This window comes from Oncorhynchus clarkii, chromosome 22 (genome assembly GCF_045791955.1).
Source record: "Oncorhynchus clarkii lewisi isolate Uvic-CL-2024 chromosome 22, UVic_Ocla_1.0, whole genome shotgun sequence".
Lineage (NCBI taxonomy): Eukaryota > Metazoa > Chordata > Actinopteri > Salmoniformes > Salmonidae > Oncorhynchus > Oncorhynchus clarkii.
Genome location: NC_092168.1, coordinates 13,766,182 through 13,784,789, shown reverse-complemented (window position 1 = coordinate 13,784,789; position 18,608 = coordinate 13,766,182). Strand labels below are relative to the sequence as shown.

General features: G+C 42.7%; 1 protein-coding gene across 5 annotated transcripts in view; it reads right to left on the bottom strand.

Moving 5' to 3' along the window:
- LOC139380517 (solute carrier family 35 member F5-like) overlaps positions 1 to 16,947 on the bottom strand; it is a 38,371-nt gene extending 21,424 nt beyond the window's left edge. Inside the window, exons 1-12 of one of the 5 annotated variants that reach the window (XM_071123239.1) lie at positions 15,883 to 16,947; positions 15,382 to 15,472; positions 14,884 to 14,956; positions 14,622 to 14,763; positions 13,975 to 14,124; positions 13,746 to 13,811; positions 13,521 to 13,593; positions 4,385 to 4,575; positions 3,707 to 3,788; positions 3,370 to 3,457; positions 3,218 to 3,282; positions 2,726 to 2,830 (exon numbers count right to left, since the gene is read on the bottom strand). In XM_071123239.1, coding sequence (XP_070979340.1) covers positions 2,726 to 2,830; positions 3,218 to 3,282; positions 3,370 to 3,457; positions 3,707 to 3,788; positions 4,385 to 4,575; positions 13,521 to 13,593; positions 13,746 to 13,811; positions 13,975 to 14,124; positions 14,622 to 14,756 — 955 coding nt within the window. In that variant the 5' untranslated portion in view covers positions 14,757 to 14,763; positions 14,884 to 14,956; positions 15,382 to 15,472; positions 15,883 to 16,947. Of the gene's footprint in view, positions 1 to 2,725; positions 2,831 to 3,217; positions 3,283 to 3,369; positions 3,458 to 3,706; positions 3,789 to 4,384; positions 4,576 to 13,511; positions 13,594 to 13,745; positions 13,812 to 13,974; positions 14,125 to 14,621; positions 14,764 to 14,883; positions 14,957 to 15,381; positions 15,473 to 15,878 lie in introns of all 5 variants that reach the window. The other 4 variants (XM_071123237.1, XM_071123238.1, XM_071123236.1 and 1 more) reach the window with 4 other exon arrangements.
- Between the last annotated feature and the right edge of the window lie 1,661 nt (positions 16,948 to 18,608).

Sequence of the window (18,608 nt, the reverse complement as noted above, 5' to 3'; positions counted from 1 at the left end):
ACTGCACAAAATTATAAAGGGAACACTTAAACAACACAATGTAACTCCAAGTCAATCACACTTCTGTGAAATCAAACTGTCCACTTAGGAAGCAACACTGATTGACAATACATTTCACATGCTGTTGTGCAAATGGAATAGACAACAGGTGGAAATTATAGGCAATTAGCAAGACACCCCCAATAAAGGAGTGGTTCTGCAGGTGGTGACCACAGACCACTTCTCAGTTCCTATGCTTCCTGGCTGTTTTATTCACTTTTGAATGCTGGCGGTGCTTTCACTCTAGTGGTAGCATGAGACGGAGTTTACAACCCACACAAGTGGCTCAGGTAGTGCAGCTCACCAGGATGGCACATCAATGCGAGCTGTGGCAAGAAGGTTTGCTGTGTCTGTCAGCGTAGTGTCCAGAGCATGGAGGCGCTACCAGGAGACAGGCCAGTACATCAGGAGACGTGGAGGAGGCCGTAGGAGGGCAACAACCCATCAGCAGGACCGCTACCTCCGCCTTTGTGCAAGGAGGAGCACTGCCAGAGCCCTGCAAAATGACCTCCAGCAGGCCACAAATGTGCATGTGTCTGCTCAAACGGTCAGAAACAGACTCCATGAGGGTGGTATGAGGGCCCGACGTCCACAGGTGGGGGTTGTGCTTTACAGCCCAACACCGTGCAGGACGTTTAGCATTTGCCAGAGAACGCCAAGATTGGCAAATTCGCCACAGGCGCCCTGTGCTCTTCACAGATCAAAGCAGGTTCACACATGTGACAGAGTCTGGAGACGGCGTGGAGAACGTTCTGCTGCCTGCAACATCCTCCAGCATGACCGGTTTGGCGGTGGGTCAGTCATGGTGTGGCATTTCTTTGGGGGGCCGCACAGCCCTCCATGTGCTCGCCAGAGGTAGCCTGACTGCCATTAGGTACCGAGATGAGATCCTCAGACCCCTTGTGAGACCATATGCTGGTGCGGTTGGCCCTGGGTTCGTTGGCCCTGGGTTCCTGCTAATGCAAGACAAGAGGTGGCGGATGGTCTCCTGAGGGATCTCCTCCCAGACCTGGACTAAAGCATCCGCCAACTCCTGGACAGTATGTGGCGTTGGTGGATGGAGCGAGACATGATCTCCCAGATGTGCTCAATTGGATTCAGGTCTGGGGAATTGGCATTGATGAACAGCCTAATGAAGTTTTAAAATCCCCTGAATTAAATGACGTCCTATATGATTTGCTCCAAATTTGTTTTGAGTACAGTATACTGCCATCCACTTGGTATAAGTCAATAGTGAATCACATTCCCAAATCTTTAAAAAAAAAATGACCCTAAAGTGACACTGAACAATTGAGGCATAAGATTATTAAGTACGGTCTATAAATTATATTCATCGATCCCCATTCTAGTGGAAGAACAAAATGGTTTTCGTCAATCCAGAGTATGTATAGATCATATCTTCTCGGTCTGTACAATAATCAGAAATAGATTACATGAAGAGAAGCCTACTTTTGCATTCTTAATTGATTTCCCAATAGCTTTTGATTTTGTAAATAGGGATATTTTAGCCTAGAGTTTGTTAAAGGTAGTGGTTGATGGGAAATTGTATCACGCAATCCAGTCTCTTTACAAAGTACCAATTGCTTGTGTGCATGTAAATTAATATCATACAGATTGGTTTCCCACACCCTCGGGTATAAAACAAGGAGACACCTTATCACCAACTTTTTTGTCTATGTTTAAACAGTACATTTGATAAGTATTCAGACTTCTTACACATTTTTGGTACGTTACAGCCTCATTATAAAATTGATAAAAAATATATTTATAAAAAATCCACATACTGACAAAGCAAAAATAGTTTTTTGCCAATTTATAAGAATAAAAAAATGAAATATTACATTTACATAAGTATTCAGACCCTTTACTCAGTACTTTGTTGAAGCACCTTTGGCAGTGACTACAGCCTTGAGTCTTCTTGGGTATGACGCTACAAGCTTGGCACATATTTATTTGGAGAGTTTCTCCCATTCTTCTCTGCAGATCCTCTCAATCTCTGTCAGGTTGGATGGGGAGCGTCACTACACAGCTATTTTCAGGTATCTCCAAAGATGTTCGATGGGGTTCAAGTCCAGACATTTTCTTTTTGGTTCCCCAGATCTGTGCCTCAAAACAATCGGGGGTTGGAGCTCTACGGACAATTCCTTCGACCTCATGGCTTGGTTTTTGCTGTGACATGCACTATCAACTGTGGGACCTTTTATAGGCAGTTGTTTGCCTTTCCAAATCTTGTTCAATTAATAGAATTTACCACAGGTGGAAAATCCAATCAAGTTGTAGAAACATCTCAAGGATGATCAATGGAAACAGGATGCATCTGAGCTCAATTTCGAGTCTCAAAGCAAAGGGTCTGAATACTTAGGTATTTCTGTTTTCTATTTTTAATAGATTTGGTAAAATTTCCCAAAACTTGTTTTTGCATTGTCATTATGGGGTATTGTGTGTAGATTGCTGAGGACTTTTATTTATTTAATCCGTTTTAGAATAAGGCTGTAACATATCATTTTGAAAAAATCATGGGGTCTGAATACTTTCCGAAGGCACTGTATATACCTATAATCAATTCAGGATCATTACATAAGAGTTATATCAGGAAATAAATGAGCATCTGAAAATCAGCAGCAGACCAAGCTGCCACAGTTGACTCTAGTAAGAAAGGTCATAGATATAACTATGATCTACATACCAAAGAACATGGGGATGTCCAGCTTGTCTTCCCGGTCCACCTTCCTCTTGATCATGACGATGTAGACTGCGTACAGAGCAGCCCCAGCCAATGACCACAGAGAGCCTGAACACAACATGACCTCATCATCACGTTATCTTACGCTAATACATCCCTGTATCATGAGTTACAACTCTCATGTTTACACTCCAAAGGGTTTTTCTGCTAGCAATGCAAGCAAACGTGACATCGTGGCATGGCTTGCACTTTCAGAATAGATTTAATAATACATTGTTTTATATAGCATATTAATATGACACAAGGACATGTTAAAGTAGTACATCAAGTACAGTACAAGACATGACAAATACAACCAATATGAAGTGGGATAGGAGGGTAACAGGAGAACAGGAGGCAGGAATAAGGAATATAGTGGGGGAAAAAACCTAACAAAAACAAAATATTTTGAGGAAAGAAGTTTATCATCTGCAGCACTTTTATCTCCCTGGTTACCTATAGTGCCTTTTCCGTCAGGGCTGTCCATGCTGGAGAAACTGACAAGAACCACTCCTCCCATGCTACAGGGAAAGAGACCAGAGAAACAGTGTAACTACAGAGTAGCAACCCAGAGTAACTACAATAATTCAGCTGATGTCAAGGCTTACCTCAGAGCCACAGCTAAGAGCTTGGACAGAGTAAAGCGGTCGCTGCTATTACTGGGAAATATGGCCGCCAAGATGAGGGTGAAGAGACCTGGTGAGGAGGACAATAACAGCGAGACTGTTCACAACACGTCCTGTACAGAGTTTAACCTGTTCAAGGTGAAATGTTTAAATACACATGCTGTGATTTTCCAACATTGGAACATTTATTTGCAACAATGTTATTAAAAAGGCCCATAATGACTGTATTATAAAAAAGTAATAATCATCAGTGTTTTTCTATTCAAGATCCTACATGTACATTTCGCTGAGTAAAATCACATTTAGTATTTGGACTCACCTGAAGTGGAGGACAGAATGTTCACTATGGCAACCTGCGTGTCCGACAGGGCCTCTTGGTAGGAGAGGTTTGCTAGGAACCACTGTGAGGGAGAGAAGTAGGCGAGGGAGAAGTGTCAGCATGACACCTCTTGATTTGTACCAAAGATGGTAGTTTACTTACTATTACTCATTGTGTGTGTAGTCTACCCTCAGTTCTGGGTCATTGCTCATGTGGGAAATTAGTTATGATACAAAGATTTGTTTACAAGCCCAAAGTTAGTAAGACAAACGAGTTGAAGATTCTACATGCATAATGTGTTAAATTATACTCATTTACACTATTCATGAAGGGAGAAGTCCAAAGCCATGACTTGTTGAGCGTACAGCAAACACACTCTGCAGCAAAATGAGTAGTATCACCAGCAATAACTCAATGATAATAACAGGAAGGTTTTGGTTAACTTACCTAGCAAATTGACAGTAATGTCAGTAATGAGAGACATCATCAAAAAGCTCCCAAATGCAGGTACTCCAAAGACTCATTTTAGATATAATTTGTCCCTCCTCCAACTTAATAAGTAAGTTCCAAGCTAGTAATCAGAATGTCTGAGAGTCTAACAAGTCATATGTCTACACACACTGACAAAAAAAGTTCCCCTCAAATGGATAAAAAATTAAGTTATTTGAATTAACTTACCACAAAGCAGAAGAAGAAGCTGATCTTGGCCACGTCGGTGACGGTGAGCTTTCCCACTGTGCGGAGCATGGACTCGTGGTCCTTGGCGGCGGGGTAGGACATGCGCGATAGCTTGGCCTCCAGGGCCTGTGTGGACGGGAGCTGGCGCACCTCCATGATGTTGCTGAAGCGCACCCGTTGCTTTTTAGAGGCTGAGAGGTTGGAGGGAAAGGACAGGGGGTAAAGTGGTAGATGGGTCACAGCATGACCAATAGAATGAACCAGACAATGAAAACTTTAAGTAGAAATAAAGCATGCGTTAGCTTATGTCATTGTTTTAGGAACAAAACCATGAGAAAATGATGCAGTCATTCTCTGAAAAGCATCTCATACCCTATACTGTGCTTTAGGCACAATAGCCTGGGATTGAATAAGGCAGCTTTCGAATTAAAACCACAATTACCACTTTCCTCAAAATGTGACCCATCACGTAAACTCAGCCAAAACAGAGATGCTAGTTGTAGGTCCAAACAAAGAGATCTTGCTGTTGGATCTGACAATCAATCTCGATGGTTGTATAGTCGTCTTAAATAAAACTGAAGGACCTCTGAGTTACTCTTGACCCTGATCTCTCCTTTTTTCATCTTCGTAGCACTGCGGAAAAAGCTAATCCATGCTTTTGTCACTTCAAGATTAGACTACGTCAATGCTCTACTCATGGCTACCTGGATAAGGCACTAAATAAACCTGTTAGTGCTAAAAATGGCTGCTAGAATGTTAACTAGTAACCAAAAAGTTGATCATATTACTCCAGTGCTAGCCTCTCTACACTGGGTTCCTGTTAAGGTTAGGGCTGATTTCAAGGTTTTACTGCTAACCTACATGGACTTACTCCTACCTATCTCGCCAATTTGTTTCTGCCGTACATACCTACAAGTACGCTACGGTCACAAGACGCAAGCCTCATTATTGTTCCTAGAATTTCTACGCAAACAGCTGGGGGCAGGACTTTCTCCTATTGAGATACATTTTTATGGAATGGTCTGCCGATCCATGTTAGAAATGCAGACGCGGTTTCAACCTTTAAGTATTTAGTGAAGACTCATCTCTTTAGTCAAATAAAATATAATTGTATTTGTCACATGCCGAATACAACAGGTGTATGTATACCTTACAGTGAAATGCTTACTTACAAGCCCTTAACCAACAATGCAGCTTTAATAAAATACACCCCAAAAAAGTAAGAGATAAGAATAACAAATTATTAAAGAGCAGCAGTAAATAACAATAGTGGGGCTATATACAGGGGGTACCGGTACAGAGTCAATGTGCGGGGCACCTGTGTCAAGGTAATTGAGGTAATATGTACATGTAGGTAGAGTTATTTAAGTGACTATGCATAGATAATAACAGAGTAGCAGCAGTGTAGAAGGGAGGGGGGGGGGGGGGGGATGCAAATAGTCTGGGTAGCCCTTTGATTAGCTGTTCAGAGGTCTATTGGCTTGGGGGTAGAAGCTGTTTCGAAGCCTCTTGGACCTAGACTTGGCACTCCGGTACTGCTTGCCATGCGGTAGCAGAGAGAACAGTCTATGACTAGGGTGGCTGGAGTCTTTGACTATTTTTAGGGCCTTCCTCTGCCACTGCCTGGTATGGAGGTCTTGGATGGCAGTAAGCTTGGCCCTGGTGATGTACTGGGTCGTAAGCACTACCCTCTGTAGTGCCATGCGATCGGAGGCAGAGTAGTTGCCATACCAGGCAGTGATGCAACCCGTCAGGATGCTCTCGATGACACAGCTATAAAACCTTTTGAGGATCTGAGGACCCATGCCAAATTTTTCAGCCTCCGAGGGTTAATGGGTTTTATCGTGCCCTCTTCAAGACTGTCTGTCTGGTGTGCTTGAACCATGTTAGTCTGTTGGTGATGTGGACACCAAGGAACTTAAAGATCTCAACCTGCTCCACTACAGCCCCGTCGATGAGAAAGGGGGCGTGACTGTAGTCCACAGTCATCTCCTTTGTCTTGATCACGATGAGGGGGTTGTTGTCCTTGCACAACACGGTCAGGTCTCTGACCTCCTCCCTATAGGCTGTCTCATTGTTGTCGGTGATCAAGCCTACCACTGTTGCGTCATCAGAAAACTTAATGATGGTGATGGAGTCGTGTCTGGCAATGCAGTCATGTGTGAACAGGGAGTACAGGAGGGGACTGAGCACGCACCCCTGAGGTGCCCCCGTGTTGAGGATCAGTGTGGCAGATGTGTTGTTACCCACCCTTACCACCTGGGGGCGGCCAGTCAGGAAATGAAGGATCCAGTTGCAGAGGGAGGTGTTTAGTCACAGGGGCCTTAGCTTAATGATGAGCTTTAAAGGGCACTATGGTGTTGAACACTGAGCTGTAGTCAATGAATAGCATTCTCACATAGGTGTTCCTTTTGTCCAGGTGTGAAGGGCAGTGTGGAGTGCAATATAGATTGCATCTGTGGATCTGATGGTGCGGTATGCAAATTAGTGTGGGTCTAGGGTTTCATGGCTACAGACGTGAGTGCTACGGGACGGTAGTCGTTTAGGCTGGTTACCTTAGTGTTCTTAGGCACAGGCGGTGGTCTGCTTGAAACATTTTGGTATTACAGAGAGAGGTTGAAAATGTCAGTGAAGACACTTGCCAGTTGGTCAGCACATGCTCGGAGTAAACATCCTGGTAATCCGTCTGGCCCCTAAAGGTCTTACTTAGATCGGCTGCAGAGAGCATGATAACACAGTCGTCCGGAACAGACGAAGTCCTCAATGCACTTATTGATAAAGCCAGTGACTGATGTGGTGTACTCCTCAATGCCAACGGAAGAATCCCAGAACATATTACAATCTGTACTAATAAAACAGTCCTGTAGCTTAGTATCTGCTTCATCTGACTACTTTTTTAAAGACGGAGTCACTGGTGCTTCCTGCTTTAATTGTTGCTTGTAAGCAGGAATCAGGAGGATACAATTATGGTCAGATTTGCCAAATGGAGGGCAAAGGAGAGCTTTGTACGCGTCTCTGTGTGTGGAGTAAAGGTGGTCTAGAATTTTTTTACCTCTGGTTGCACATTTAACATGCTGATAGAAATGAGGTGAAACTGATTTAAGTTTCACCACGGCCACTAGGAGCTCCGCCTCTGGATGGGCGTTTTCCTGTTTGCTTATGGCAGTATACAGCTCATTGAGTGTGGTTTTAGTGCCAGAATCGATTTGTAGTGGTATGTAGACAGCTACGAAAAATACAGATGAAAACTCTCTAGGTAGATAGTGTGGTTCGTCCTATTCATTGTCCAGCGATTGAACATTGGCTAGCAGGACGAAAGGCAGATTAGCCACTCCCTGGCTGATCCTCACAAGGCACCCTGATCTTTATACGCAAAATCTCAATTTCTTCCTCCAGCGAATGACGGGGTTCTGGGCCTGGTCGGGTGTCTGTAGTATATCCTTCCCGTCTGACTCATTGAAGAAAAACTGTCTAATCTGAAGTAAGTAATCACAGTTCTGATGACCAGAAGCTCTTTTAGGTCATAAGAGATGGTAGCAGCAACATTATGTACAAAACAAGTTACGAACAACACGAAAAAACTAACAAAATAGCATGGTTGGTTGGTTAAGAGCCGATAAGACTGCAGCCATCCCCTCCAGCGCCATCATAAACATTTGTAGTAGGTCCTATGATTGAGTGCAGTATGGCCCAGGGGTGTGAAGGTGAACGGCAAGGCACTAAAGTGACGAACCACCCTTGCTGTCTCTGCCTGGCCGGCTCCCCTCGGATTCTCTGACCCTATTACAAGAGTCACTGGCTTGCTCGTGCTCTCCCATACTTCCTGTCCTCAGGCTTGTGCGGTGGGGGAGATCTTTGTGGGCTATTGTCTCGTCTCAGGGTAGTAAGTTAGTGTGTTGATCCCTTTGGTGGTGTGGGGGGCTGTGCTTTGGCAAGTGGTGGGGTTATATCATGCCGGGTTACCCTGTCCGGGGTTAACTTTGGATTGGGCCAGTGTCCTCCGACCACCCCGGTCTCAGTCCCCAGTACCTATGTTTTAATACTGTCATATCTGGTGTAATTCTCCCGGAGATCCTGAGCCCTAGGACCATTTCTCAGGACAACCTGGCCAGACGACTCCTGGCTGTCCCCAGTCCACCTGGTTGTGCTGCTGATCCAGTTTCTGCTGTTCTGCCTGTGGCTATGGAACCCTGACCAGTTCACCGGTCGTGCTACCTTGTCCTGGACCTGCTGTTACGACCCTCCTCTGCTGGTCATCTATGTACGTTTGAAGATCTTGAAGAACGATCTGGCCTTAATGGCCATGTACTCTTATAATCTCCACCTCAGCACACCCAGAAGAGGACTGACCACCCCTCAGAGCCTGGTTCCTCTCTCGGTTTCATCCTCGGTTCCTGCCTTTCTAGGGAGTTTTTCCTAGCCACTGTGCTTCTACAGTGCCTTGCGAAAGTATTCGGCCCCCTTGAACTTTGCGACCTTTTGCCACATTTCAGGCTTCAAACATAAAGATATAAAACTGTATTTTTTTGTGAAGAATCAACAACAAGTGGGACACAATCATGAAGTGGAACGACATTTATTGGATATTTCAAACTTTTTTAACAAATCAAAAACTGAAAAATTGGGCGTGCAAAATTATTCAGCCCCCTTAAGTTAATACTTTGTAGCGCCACCTTTTGGTGCGATTACAGCTGTAAGTCGCTTGGGGTATGTCTCTATCAGTTTTGCACATCGAGAGACTGACATTTTTTCCCATTCCTCCTTGCAAAACACCTCGAGCTCAGTGAGGTTGGATGGAGAGCATTTGTGAACAGCAGTTTTCAGTTCTTTCCACAGATTCTCGATTGGATTCAGGTCTGGACTTTGACTTGGCCATTCTAACACCTGGATATGTTTATTTTTGAACCATTCCATTGTAGATTTTGCTTTATGCTTTGGATCATTGTCTTGTTGGAAGACAAATCTCCGTCCCAGTCTCAGGTCTTTTGCAGACTCCATCAGGTTTTCTTCCAGAATGGTCCTGTATTTGGCTCCATCTATCTTCCCATCAATTTTAACCATCTTCCCTGTCCCTGCTGAAGAAAAGCAGGCCCAAACCATGATGCTGCCACCACCATGCTTGACAGTGGGGATGTTGTGTTCAGGGTGATGAGCTGTGTTGCTTTTACGCCAAACATAACATTTTGCATTGTTGCCAAAAAGTTCAATTTTGGTTTCATCTGACCAGAGCACCTTCTTCCACATGTTTGGTGTGTCTCCCAGGTGGCTTGTGGCAAACTTTAAACGACACTTTTTATGGATATCTTTAAGAAATGGCTTTCTTCTTGCCACTTTTCCATAAAGGGCAGATTTGTGCAATATACGACTGATTGTTGTCCTATGGACAGAGTCTCCCACCTCAGCTGTAGATCTCTGCAGTTCATCCAGAGTGATCATGGGCCTCTTGGCTGCATCTCTGATCAGTCTTCTCCTTGTAAGAGCTGAAAGTTTAGAGGAACGGCCAGGTCTTGGTAGATTTGCAGTGGTCTGATACTCCTTCCATTTCAATATTATCGCTTGCACAGTGCTCCTTGGGATGTTTAAAGCTTGGGAAATCTTTTTGTATCCAAATCCGGCTTTAAACTTCTTCACAACAGTATCTCGGACCTGCCTGGTGTGTTCCTTGTTCTTCATGATGCTCTCTGCGCTTTTAACGGACCTCTGAGACTATCACAGTGCAGGTGCATTTATACGGAGACTTGATTACACACAGGTGGATTGTATTTATCATCATTAGTCATTTAGGTCAACATTGGATCATTCAGAGATCCTCACTGAACTTCTGGATAGAGTTTGCTGCACTGAAAGTAAAGGGGCTGAATAATTTTGCACGCCCAATTTTTCAGTTTTTGATTTGTTAAAAAAGTTTGAAATATCCAATAAATGTCATTCCACTTCATGATTGTGTCCCACTTGTTGTTTATTCTTCACAAAAAATACAGTTTTATATCTTTATGTTTGAAGCCTGAAATGTGGCAAAAGGTCGCAAAGTTCAAGGGGGCCGAATACTTTCGCAAGGCACTGTACATCTTCATTGCTTGCTCTTTGGGGGTTTTAGGCTCAGTTGATGTATAAGCACTTGGCGACAACTGCTGATGTAAAAAGGTCTTTATAAATAAATGTGAATTGATTGATTGACTTGAATGTGTGAGACCCCTAGAGGTCTTTGCGGGACTGATTTCTTTTTCCTGCAGCTTTTCATACATCACCCGCCCGCTCCCGATGGCTTTTTGTCCGACTCCCACCCACAAAAACAGGTTTCACAGTCCTGCATATGTTATTTTAGGTGTATCTGACTCAGCTCGCTTGGCAGCTTTGGTCCCAGCAATTTTGGGCCTTATATGCGCAAACATAACTTAAGAAACACAAGAATTACCAGAGATTATCGCTCAGCCCATTGTATTAGGCTATCGGTATTAGGCATAATGGGCTATATCAGCCAATAGGCTAAACATAGTTCGAAAGAGAGCCAAAGTTGGAGGAGAGCGGACATTTGCACTTTCTCTTGAGCTACGTTTTGCATATAGCCTATCTTTTAGGAGTGGGATGATTTAGCCTAATCAAGTTTATGAAGTATATGGAAAGATAACTGTCCCGTGATTCACCACCCATACATAGCCTAGTGCCGATAGGTCTACTCTATTGAATTGAGACCACATGAGCACCTGATCTCGCATGTCCAACTAGGAGAGTGTAGGTAAGCTATTGAACTTGAAGCAGTAAGAATGATGAGAGCGGACACTGACTTTCTCTTGAGCTACGTTTTGCAAATAGCCTACCTTTAGGAGCGGGACGATTTGCAGGCAGAGACAAATAAATGGTAATAGGCTATTTATTGAAAAGGAAAAGGTGCAAAGAATGATGATTCAAATAGGCCTACCACTGTTGCGATAGATAGGCTACTTAACTTGAAGCAGCGAATGATGAGAGTTTGCAGGTCTATAAATATGTTAATCCTAAAATTGTCAGTCTGACAACCCGGTCCCGCCTGCAGCATGAAAAATTATGACCGCGCCACAATGATCTCTGTCAGGGCAGCCCTCTAGCGACATACTGTAATCAGCCAATATCGATCAGCAAAGACAGAGAAAAATGAAATCCTGTCATTGTCTCATAGAAAACTAAGCTCCAGTGTCACTCAATGGTCAGACAGAGTTCTCATGAGACAACCTTTCCTTTCACATTGTTTATCGACATCGAACAGCTCAACAGCCCCCTCTGTTGGTCAACACCGCAAAGTGTATTTTCCATTCTACAACTTCATTATTTGCTAAGGTCTTTAAATGTTTCTTCCTAGGAAAACCTATAATTTTTTATGCTGGCTTGAAATGTTATGAAATAAATCAAATACCAAGACAGTTCACAGGATTCCTATTCTCCAACATGATAAAAAAATTGATTATTGAAGGGTTTCTTTCAACAACACTCATTATTTCTATCTGGTAAATGTAAGTGCCTTCAGAAAGTGTTTAACCCCAGTACCTTTTCCACATTGGCTTGACGACTTCTAAAGCTTGAATTTAAAATGGATTAAATTGAGATTGTATATCACTAATTTACACACAATATCTAATTATGACAAAGTGGGTTTTTGTTTTGACAAATTTTTACAAAATAATTCAAATGAAAATATGAAATGTCTTGAGTCAATAAGTATTCAACCCCTCTTATGGCAATCCTAAATAAGTTCAGGAGTAAAAATGTGCTTTAAGGTCCCTCAGTCACGTAGTGACCAGGGAGGTTTTCCAATGCCTCGCGAAGAAGGGCACCGATTGGTAGACGGGTAAAAAAATATAATAAAAAAGTAACAGACAGTGAATATCCCTTTCAGCATGGTGAAGTTATTAATTGGGCTTTGGATGGTGTATCAATAGACCCAGCCACTAAAGATACAGGTGTCATTCCTAACTCAGTTGCCTGAGAGGAAGGAAACTGCTCAGGGATTTTATGATGCGCCAAAAGTAATTGTAAAACAGTTACATCGCTTAATGGCTATGATAGGACAAAACTGCGGGTGGATCATGAACATTGTAGTTACTCCACAATACTAACCTAAAAGACAGACTGAAAATAAGGAAGCCTACACAGAATAAAAATATTCCAAAAACATACATCCTGTTTGCAACAAGGCAATAAAGTAATACTGCAAAGAATGTGGCAAAAAAAGTTACTTTTTATCCCGAATACAAAACATTGAAAGACGGATCCAGAATTCTAAACAACGTCACGGGTCTGTGTCGGATCTGATTGTCACGGGTATCGGGTATGTGGAATTTTAACTGACTTGTCCAGAAGGGCCCGTACAGATCCGAACAAGACTGCTGCACTAGACAGAGATGCTCTTGCTTTTCAAGAGAGTGAAGTGTGGCGCGTGTAGCTTGTTGTTGTCGTTGGCTAATCATAAAGCAGCAATAGGCTACAGTCACAGACAGGTACTACATAATTATATTTGATTATAAATAACCTATGGCAGCTATTAGTCTAGTATAGTGCTAATCGGCTTGGTTGGTTGGTTGCTGTCTCTTGTCTCTCCCTCCCTCCTCCCTGTGTCACTCACAGTTCGGCCCCTCCCCCACCTGCTTGAGTGGCACCTCTCTCCCTCCTCTCGCGCTTTATCAGCTCCTATTCATAAAGGAGCTTAAAAAAATAACTTTTCTGCTCCTTCCCGCACTTGGATCAGGTCTGGATCTGACAAGGTCTATACGGAACGGGTCTAGTTGTCACCTCTAGTCCAAAGCTCTTAGAGAGACTTACCAAAAAAGACTTACACCTATAATTGCTGCCAAATGTGTTTCTAACATGTATTGACTCTGGGGGCTGAATACTAATCAAATTATATGAGTGTTACTTTTATTTTTTCCCACTTTGACATTTTGTGTATATCGTTGACAAAAAAATGACAATTAAATCCATTTTAATCCAGCTTTGTAACAAAAGCAAAAGGGGTTGAATGCTTTCCGAATGCACTGTATCAGTTGAAAGCTTCATTGACCAGCAGAAAAAGGCAATACATTGCATTATTTATAGATCAGTCTGTTGGTTAGTCTTCTAAAGATGTTATTTCTCTATTTTTAAAAAGTGTACTCACTGGAATCACAATCTCCAATGGCACAGTTTGTCTGTTCAACCGGAAGATCCTGAAACTTCACTGGAACATACAAGGGTTCACTCTGAAGAAATAAATATAGAGTTCAAATAATGCACTCAACTAAAAGCATTTCTTATCATCCCATTTATTTTCATTACAGTATTTTCAGCCAGCCAACAGTAAAATCAAATTGAGAGTAAGAGAGAATACAAAAAGCAAATCAATTATACTCACTAGCGTATGGTCATTCAAACTGGTGTCATTGATACAGGGGGTAAAGTAGGCCTCGGCATCAGCAAACTATGGAGAGAGGCGCTATAGGTTAGACTGGGCTGTTTTATCATAGCAAATCAACATAGTATCAACGACCACTACTAAGATACTGCACTAAGCAACAATTAATCTTTAGATGGAAACAACAATGTATCGTTGCCCCCCCCTGAGACATCAGTGCTAGACGTACAAAGGCTGCGTGTCGTCCCCGGAGACTGCCCGTGCACTGCTGCCTCCATGGCCGCCACAGCAGGAACCCCAGCAGGTACAGCACAAACATGGAGGTCTTGGTGAACGTGCTGAAGAAGGGCTTGTTATACTCCTGCCGCTTGAATATGTACTGGGGGGGAAATAGAGAAAATACTCATGACTTACTGTATGAATGGCTGGAACTTAAAACTGATCCAGTGCAGATTTTTTTTTAATAAATAGAGAGAGGTCACTTTGAAACGAATGAGATGTGACTAATCCAAGTACTCAAAACTGCCACCTAGTCCCTACTTGTGTAGTTCTGCAAAGGCTGGACAGATATTATTAGCAACATAGTGAAACCATGACCCCACTGGAAGGCAAGGTGAAGCTACTACCATATTCTTATTCAATCCTTTTAAATCTATCGAGTAGGGGTTAGGGGTCAAGCATTGTCTTATAATTGAGCACTAGTCTTAAGCTTTAGCATATTAGCCAAAATAAGGGTTGCCTAACGCAGGCCATCCAGTTCTGCAGTGTTGCTGGTTTGCTGGAGTGCCCCTGACAATCAGTTCCAAGCTAAAATGCAAATACAAGAATAAGTAGGCCTGAGGAACCAGGGGACTACAGGAAGTACTAGTGTCTTACTGAGGTGAGCTCAGAGGAGACAACCCAGATGATGTCCACCAGCAGGAGGATGACCACCCCCAGGGCCATGCGTCTCCGCTGGGCCACTGTGCTGCCCTGAGACCCCATGCGGTTCATGAGGAACACCCACACCATCTGGACACTGCTTGACAAACACACAAACTCATTATCGCACAAACACATTTAAAAAAAACTTTTCACAAACTGTAATACCAAAAACCAAAATGTCAGATGTTTTTCAGATGTGACACAGTGACAGTACCTGGAAATCCTAATACAGGATTCTTCAGCGTTTTGGACGTTCTGATTCTCCTCAGTCAGGCAGGAATCTGAAACTGTGTCAAAGTAGATAATGAGAAAAATTGTGCAACAGTCCTCCTATCTGCTGTGCACAGAGCTCATCACCTGCAATCTCTTATCAATTAATATTGTTATGTAACGCTGAACGTTGCTGTTGGGGTGAAAATCCATATGGACATCTGGAAACCAGAAAGATGACATAGGTTAGGCCTAATTGTTTGGTGAAAACAGTTTCCCGGGACACACAAATGTGGCTTTTGTTCAGAGCAACATCAACCAAAGCCACTGTCTTTTTTGTGACATTACAAAATCAATTTAACACATTATTTTCACATATATTCAATTGCTCTTTTGAACTGGTTTCCCCACAAATAAATACATGGTCCTAAGTGAGGAACGCCCAACGCTCTATCCCTGTAAGGCGGCGTATCACATTTAGAACCTTCGTACACTTTCTCACCAGTCTCTCGATGCGTTCTGCCCAGGTTGGCCTAGTGTCAAAGTACACCTCTAGGAACACGATCGTCTCCACCCTCAGGCGTACCTTCAGTCTGATAAAGAACACTGTCTGGGTTATCTATAGAAAACCTGATTCTCCACTTCGACGATTGCTTCCTGTACGTTCCTGACAGCATATGGTACATGTATTCCCTTCTAACCATAAGGCCCCATCATCTTCAAATGAAGACCTTTCGATACCTAACGTGAGCTAGCAAGAGCAACAATTTCTTCCTCTGCTCACCATGACTCACAAGCTTGTTAGCTACATGCAAATTAGACAGATGCTAGCTAGCTAGTTTACAATATAGCTAGCAATGTATTTTTTGTTGCAATATAGGACCTGTAGTACTGTAGAAACATACGGAGGCCATCGTTAGCTAGCGAATGTTAGCTAACTTAGCAGGCTAAATTGTCTAGCTAGCCGGCAACAACAACAAACCATTCGTATTTACCTACCTACCGTTAGATGGCAAGTAGGCTTCGTTCTTTTTGACGTGGTCGTTACTTCTTCGCATTTGCAGAAAAATACAACTGCTGGATCATCAGTAATAAACGTACAGTATGCGATGATAACACAAATATCTAAACTGGTTTGGATGTAAACATGAACGCTCCTTCTCTTCTTCTATGGTATATTATTGGCAATCACAGAATGTCATGTGCATCCCGCCATCTACTATGCGGGATGGAAACAGGATTCCCCTTCTGTTAATAAAAAAATAAAAAAACAGATCGGATACCTACACAGGCTCAAGGGGAACCTGGGAGTGCAGTTTTTCCGGTCTTCAAAATGTAAAATCCTTAAATCCCAAAAACGTTTCTGCAGCAGCCACAATATAATGTCCAGTTTTTAGACTCCTTTGAGACTTGTGATATACAGTTTATAACTGTGGCGAAATTCTTCTTGTGGCTTTCCGGCAGACAAGACGCTGTGTTGCATATTGCTGTCTTTCGCAGGTCAGAGTGCGAATTGCACATTTCGGTCACATTTCAGTCCTCTACTCTCTTCACTGCCTCAGCATAGGAAACGTACCCTCTCAAACTCTGGTAATCTCAACCGGTCTCTCTCTCACAGGGTACTTTGGATCCACAGCTTCATGGGCACGCCAACAGTTGACACACGTGTTTTCTCATTCCAACTGTAACGTTCCTCTAACTATGCCCTCCTGCACATTTCTCACATCGTGGGAACCTAATGCACCGTAGCCAGTTCGGAACATAGGACCTGACAGAATAGAAAATATAGCCTAACCTGACTTTATCGGGTAAAAACTCTCTGTCAAAGCTCAACAAGAGAGACGGTATTCTCAGTTGCGCTATTGCCACCGGGTCTACATCTCACCAAACGGCAGGTGTCACAAACACTAGGAATATTCCTTTTCATTTGATCCACCTCTACACTCACCGCTATGGTCAGAATTGCACTACTACACCCTGTCTCTCGATTATTCATAACATGAATGCCTCCCATTAACGCTCCTAATTCTTCTTCTTGTTCTATGATATTATGGCAGTCCCCAGGCATACGTTAGAGGTGCATGTCACCAACCTGTGTGGGCTGTGTGTCCGCCTACCGTTCTGGAGTGTGGAATTAGTTCATTACACTTTGTGACACAAAAAGGGTAGGGAAAAATTAATATTTTTTTTATCCCTACCAACTAACCCTACATCCATTAAAACCTCACCACTATTCCACTACTTTGGCCCTTCTGATCCTAGGACACTATCATTCAATACAACTTGTCATTAAAGGTAGATTTAGCAGAATTACGTTGCCACGAGCAGCACCGCAGATATTGAGATGAGCAAGATGCAAGACTTCGCTCTCATTAGCTAGGTCTCCATCCAATTTGAAACAGAATATGTGAATATTCAAAAATCGGCATAAAACAACATGCCCATTTTCCACCAGAGATGTTTTTCCATCCAACTGACTTTTTGCGGTTAACAGATAAAACGCTGTGCGTGATGACGTAGTGCATTACATTCCCATGTACCGAATGAAAAATACAAGTTAAATGGATTTCCATCACATTTTCAAATCTACTGATGGTTTTGTCACAAAAACGGTTGCGTTATATAGCAAATGTGCCCACTCTGGTCTTGGCACATGCGCTTTAAACAACAGCTCGCATGTACAGTGCAGGTAGGCTACCTACATTATGAGATTATTAAGGATAAGAGCGATATTATTTGTATTTGTCAAACTGCAGCCAAGCATCGATCATCATGTCACCAGAATAAGACCCTCAATATTTATTGGAAAGGAGCATCAAACTCATCACCTTGCACATTTATCTCCCTATGGAGGTCATCATAATTGGTTTAATCTGTAGCTTAAAGGAAAACTTCACACAAAAACTATATTTTGGTATTTATTTAATTAGACCATTGTTGACATAGTCTTGCAGTATTATCTGATGCAAAATGCATCATACAGGGATGATTTCTGTATGTTCAAAGTTACGCATCTTGAAAACTTGATTGCTGGCAAGCAAAACATTTTGGGACTATGTCAACAATGGACTAATGAAATAAATACCAAATTATAGTTTTGGGTTGAGTTTTCCTTTAATAAAGGCATGCTTTCCAAAGTCATAGTGACCCTACAACATATCACCATTTCTTGCATTATACATTTTACAGACACAAAAAGATCCCACCATATCAAATGAACAAATGTTCTGTCGGCATTTATTGTTTACATCAGCCCGATCCTGACTTTTTTCATGTAATTCATCCGCATGAAATGGTTGGATGGAAACATGGTTATAGTAACACACAGGTCCGCTTCATGCTGTTCACAGCCATAGTTCATAGCCAGGGCACCAAAACAGCAGAGAAGCTGAGCCTTGCGCTTCAACGATCTTAGTGGTTGCAGAAATTTACCCACTATGCTGTTTACTTACTGCAGCTACATCATTCTTCTTCTTCTTTGAAGTTTAACGGCAGTTGGCATAAAAATATGTTGCATTACCGCAACGAACTAGAGAATAATATAAATATATTATACTTTGTGATACCAAATGTCGAAAGGGAAAAATAAAACCAAAACCAAAGAACTGGGAGGATGGGACACCATCACTCAACACACCCTGTAACTCTTCTGAAGTCTTCTGAACTCATCCCATCCTGGCCCATCCTCCTCTCCTTTCTTCACTGCCTCAGCATGTGACACCTTCTGCA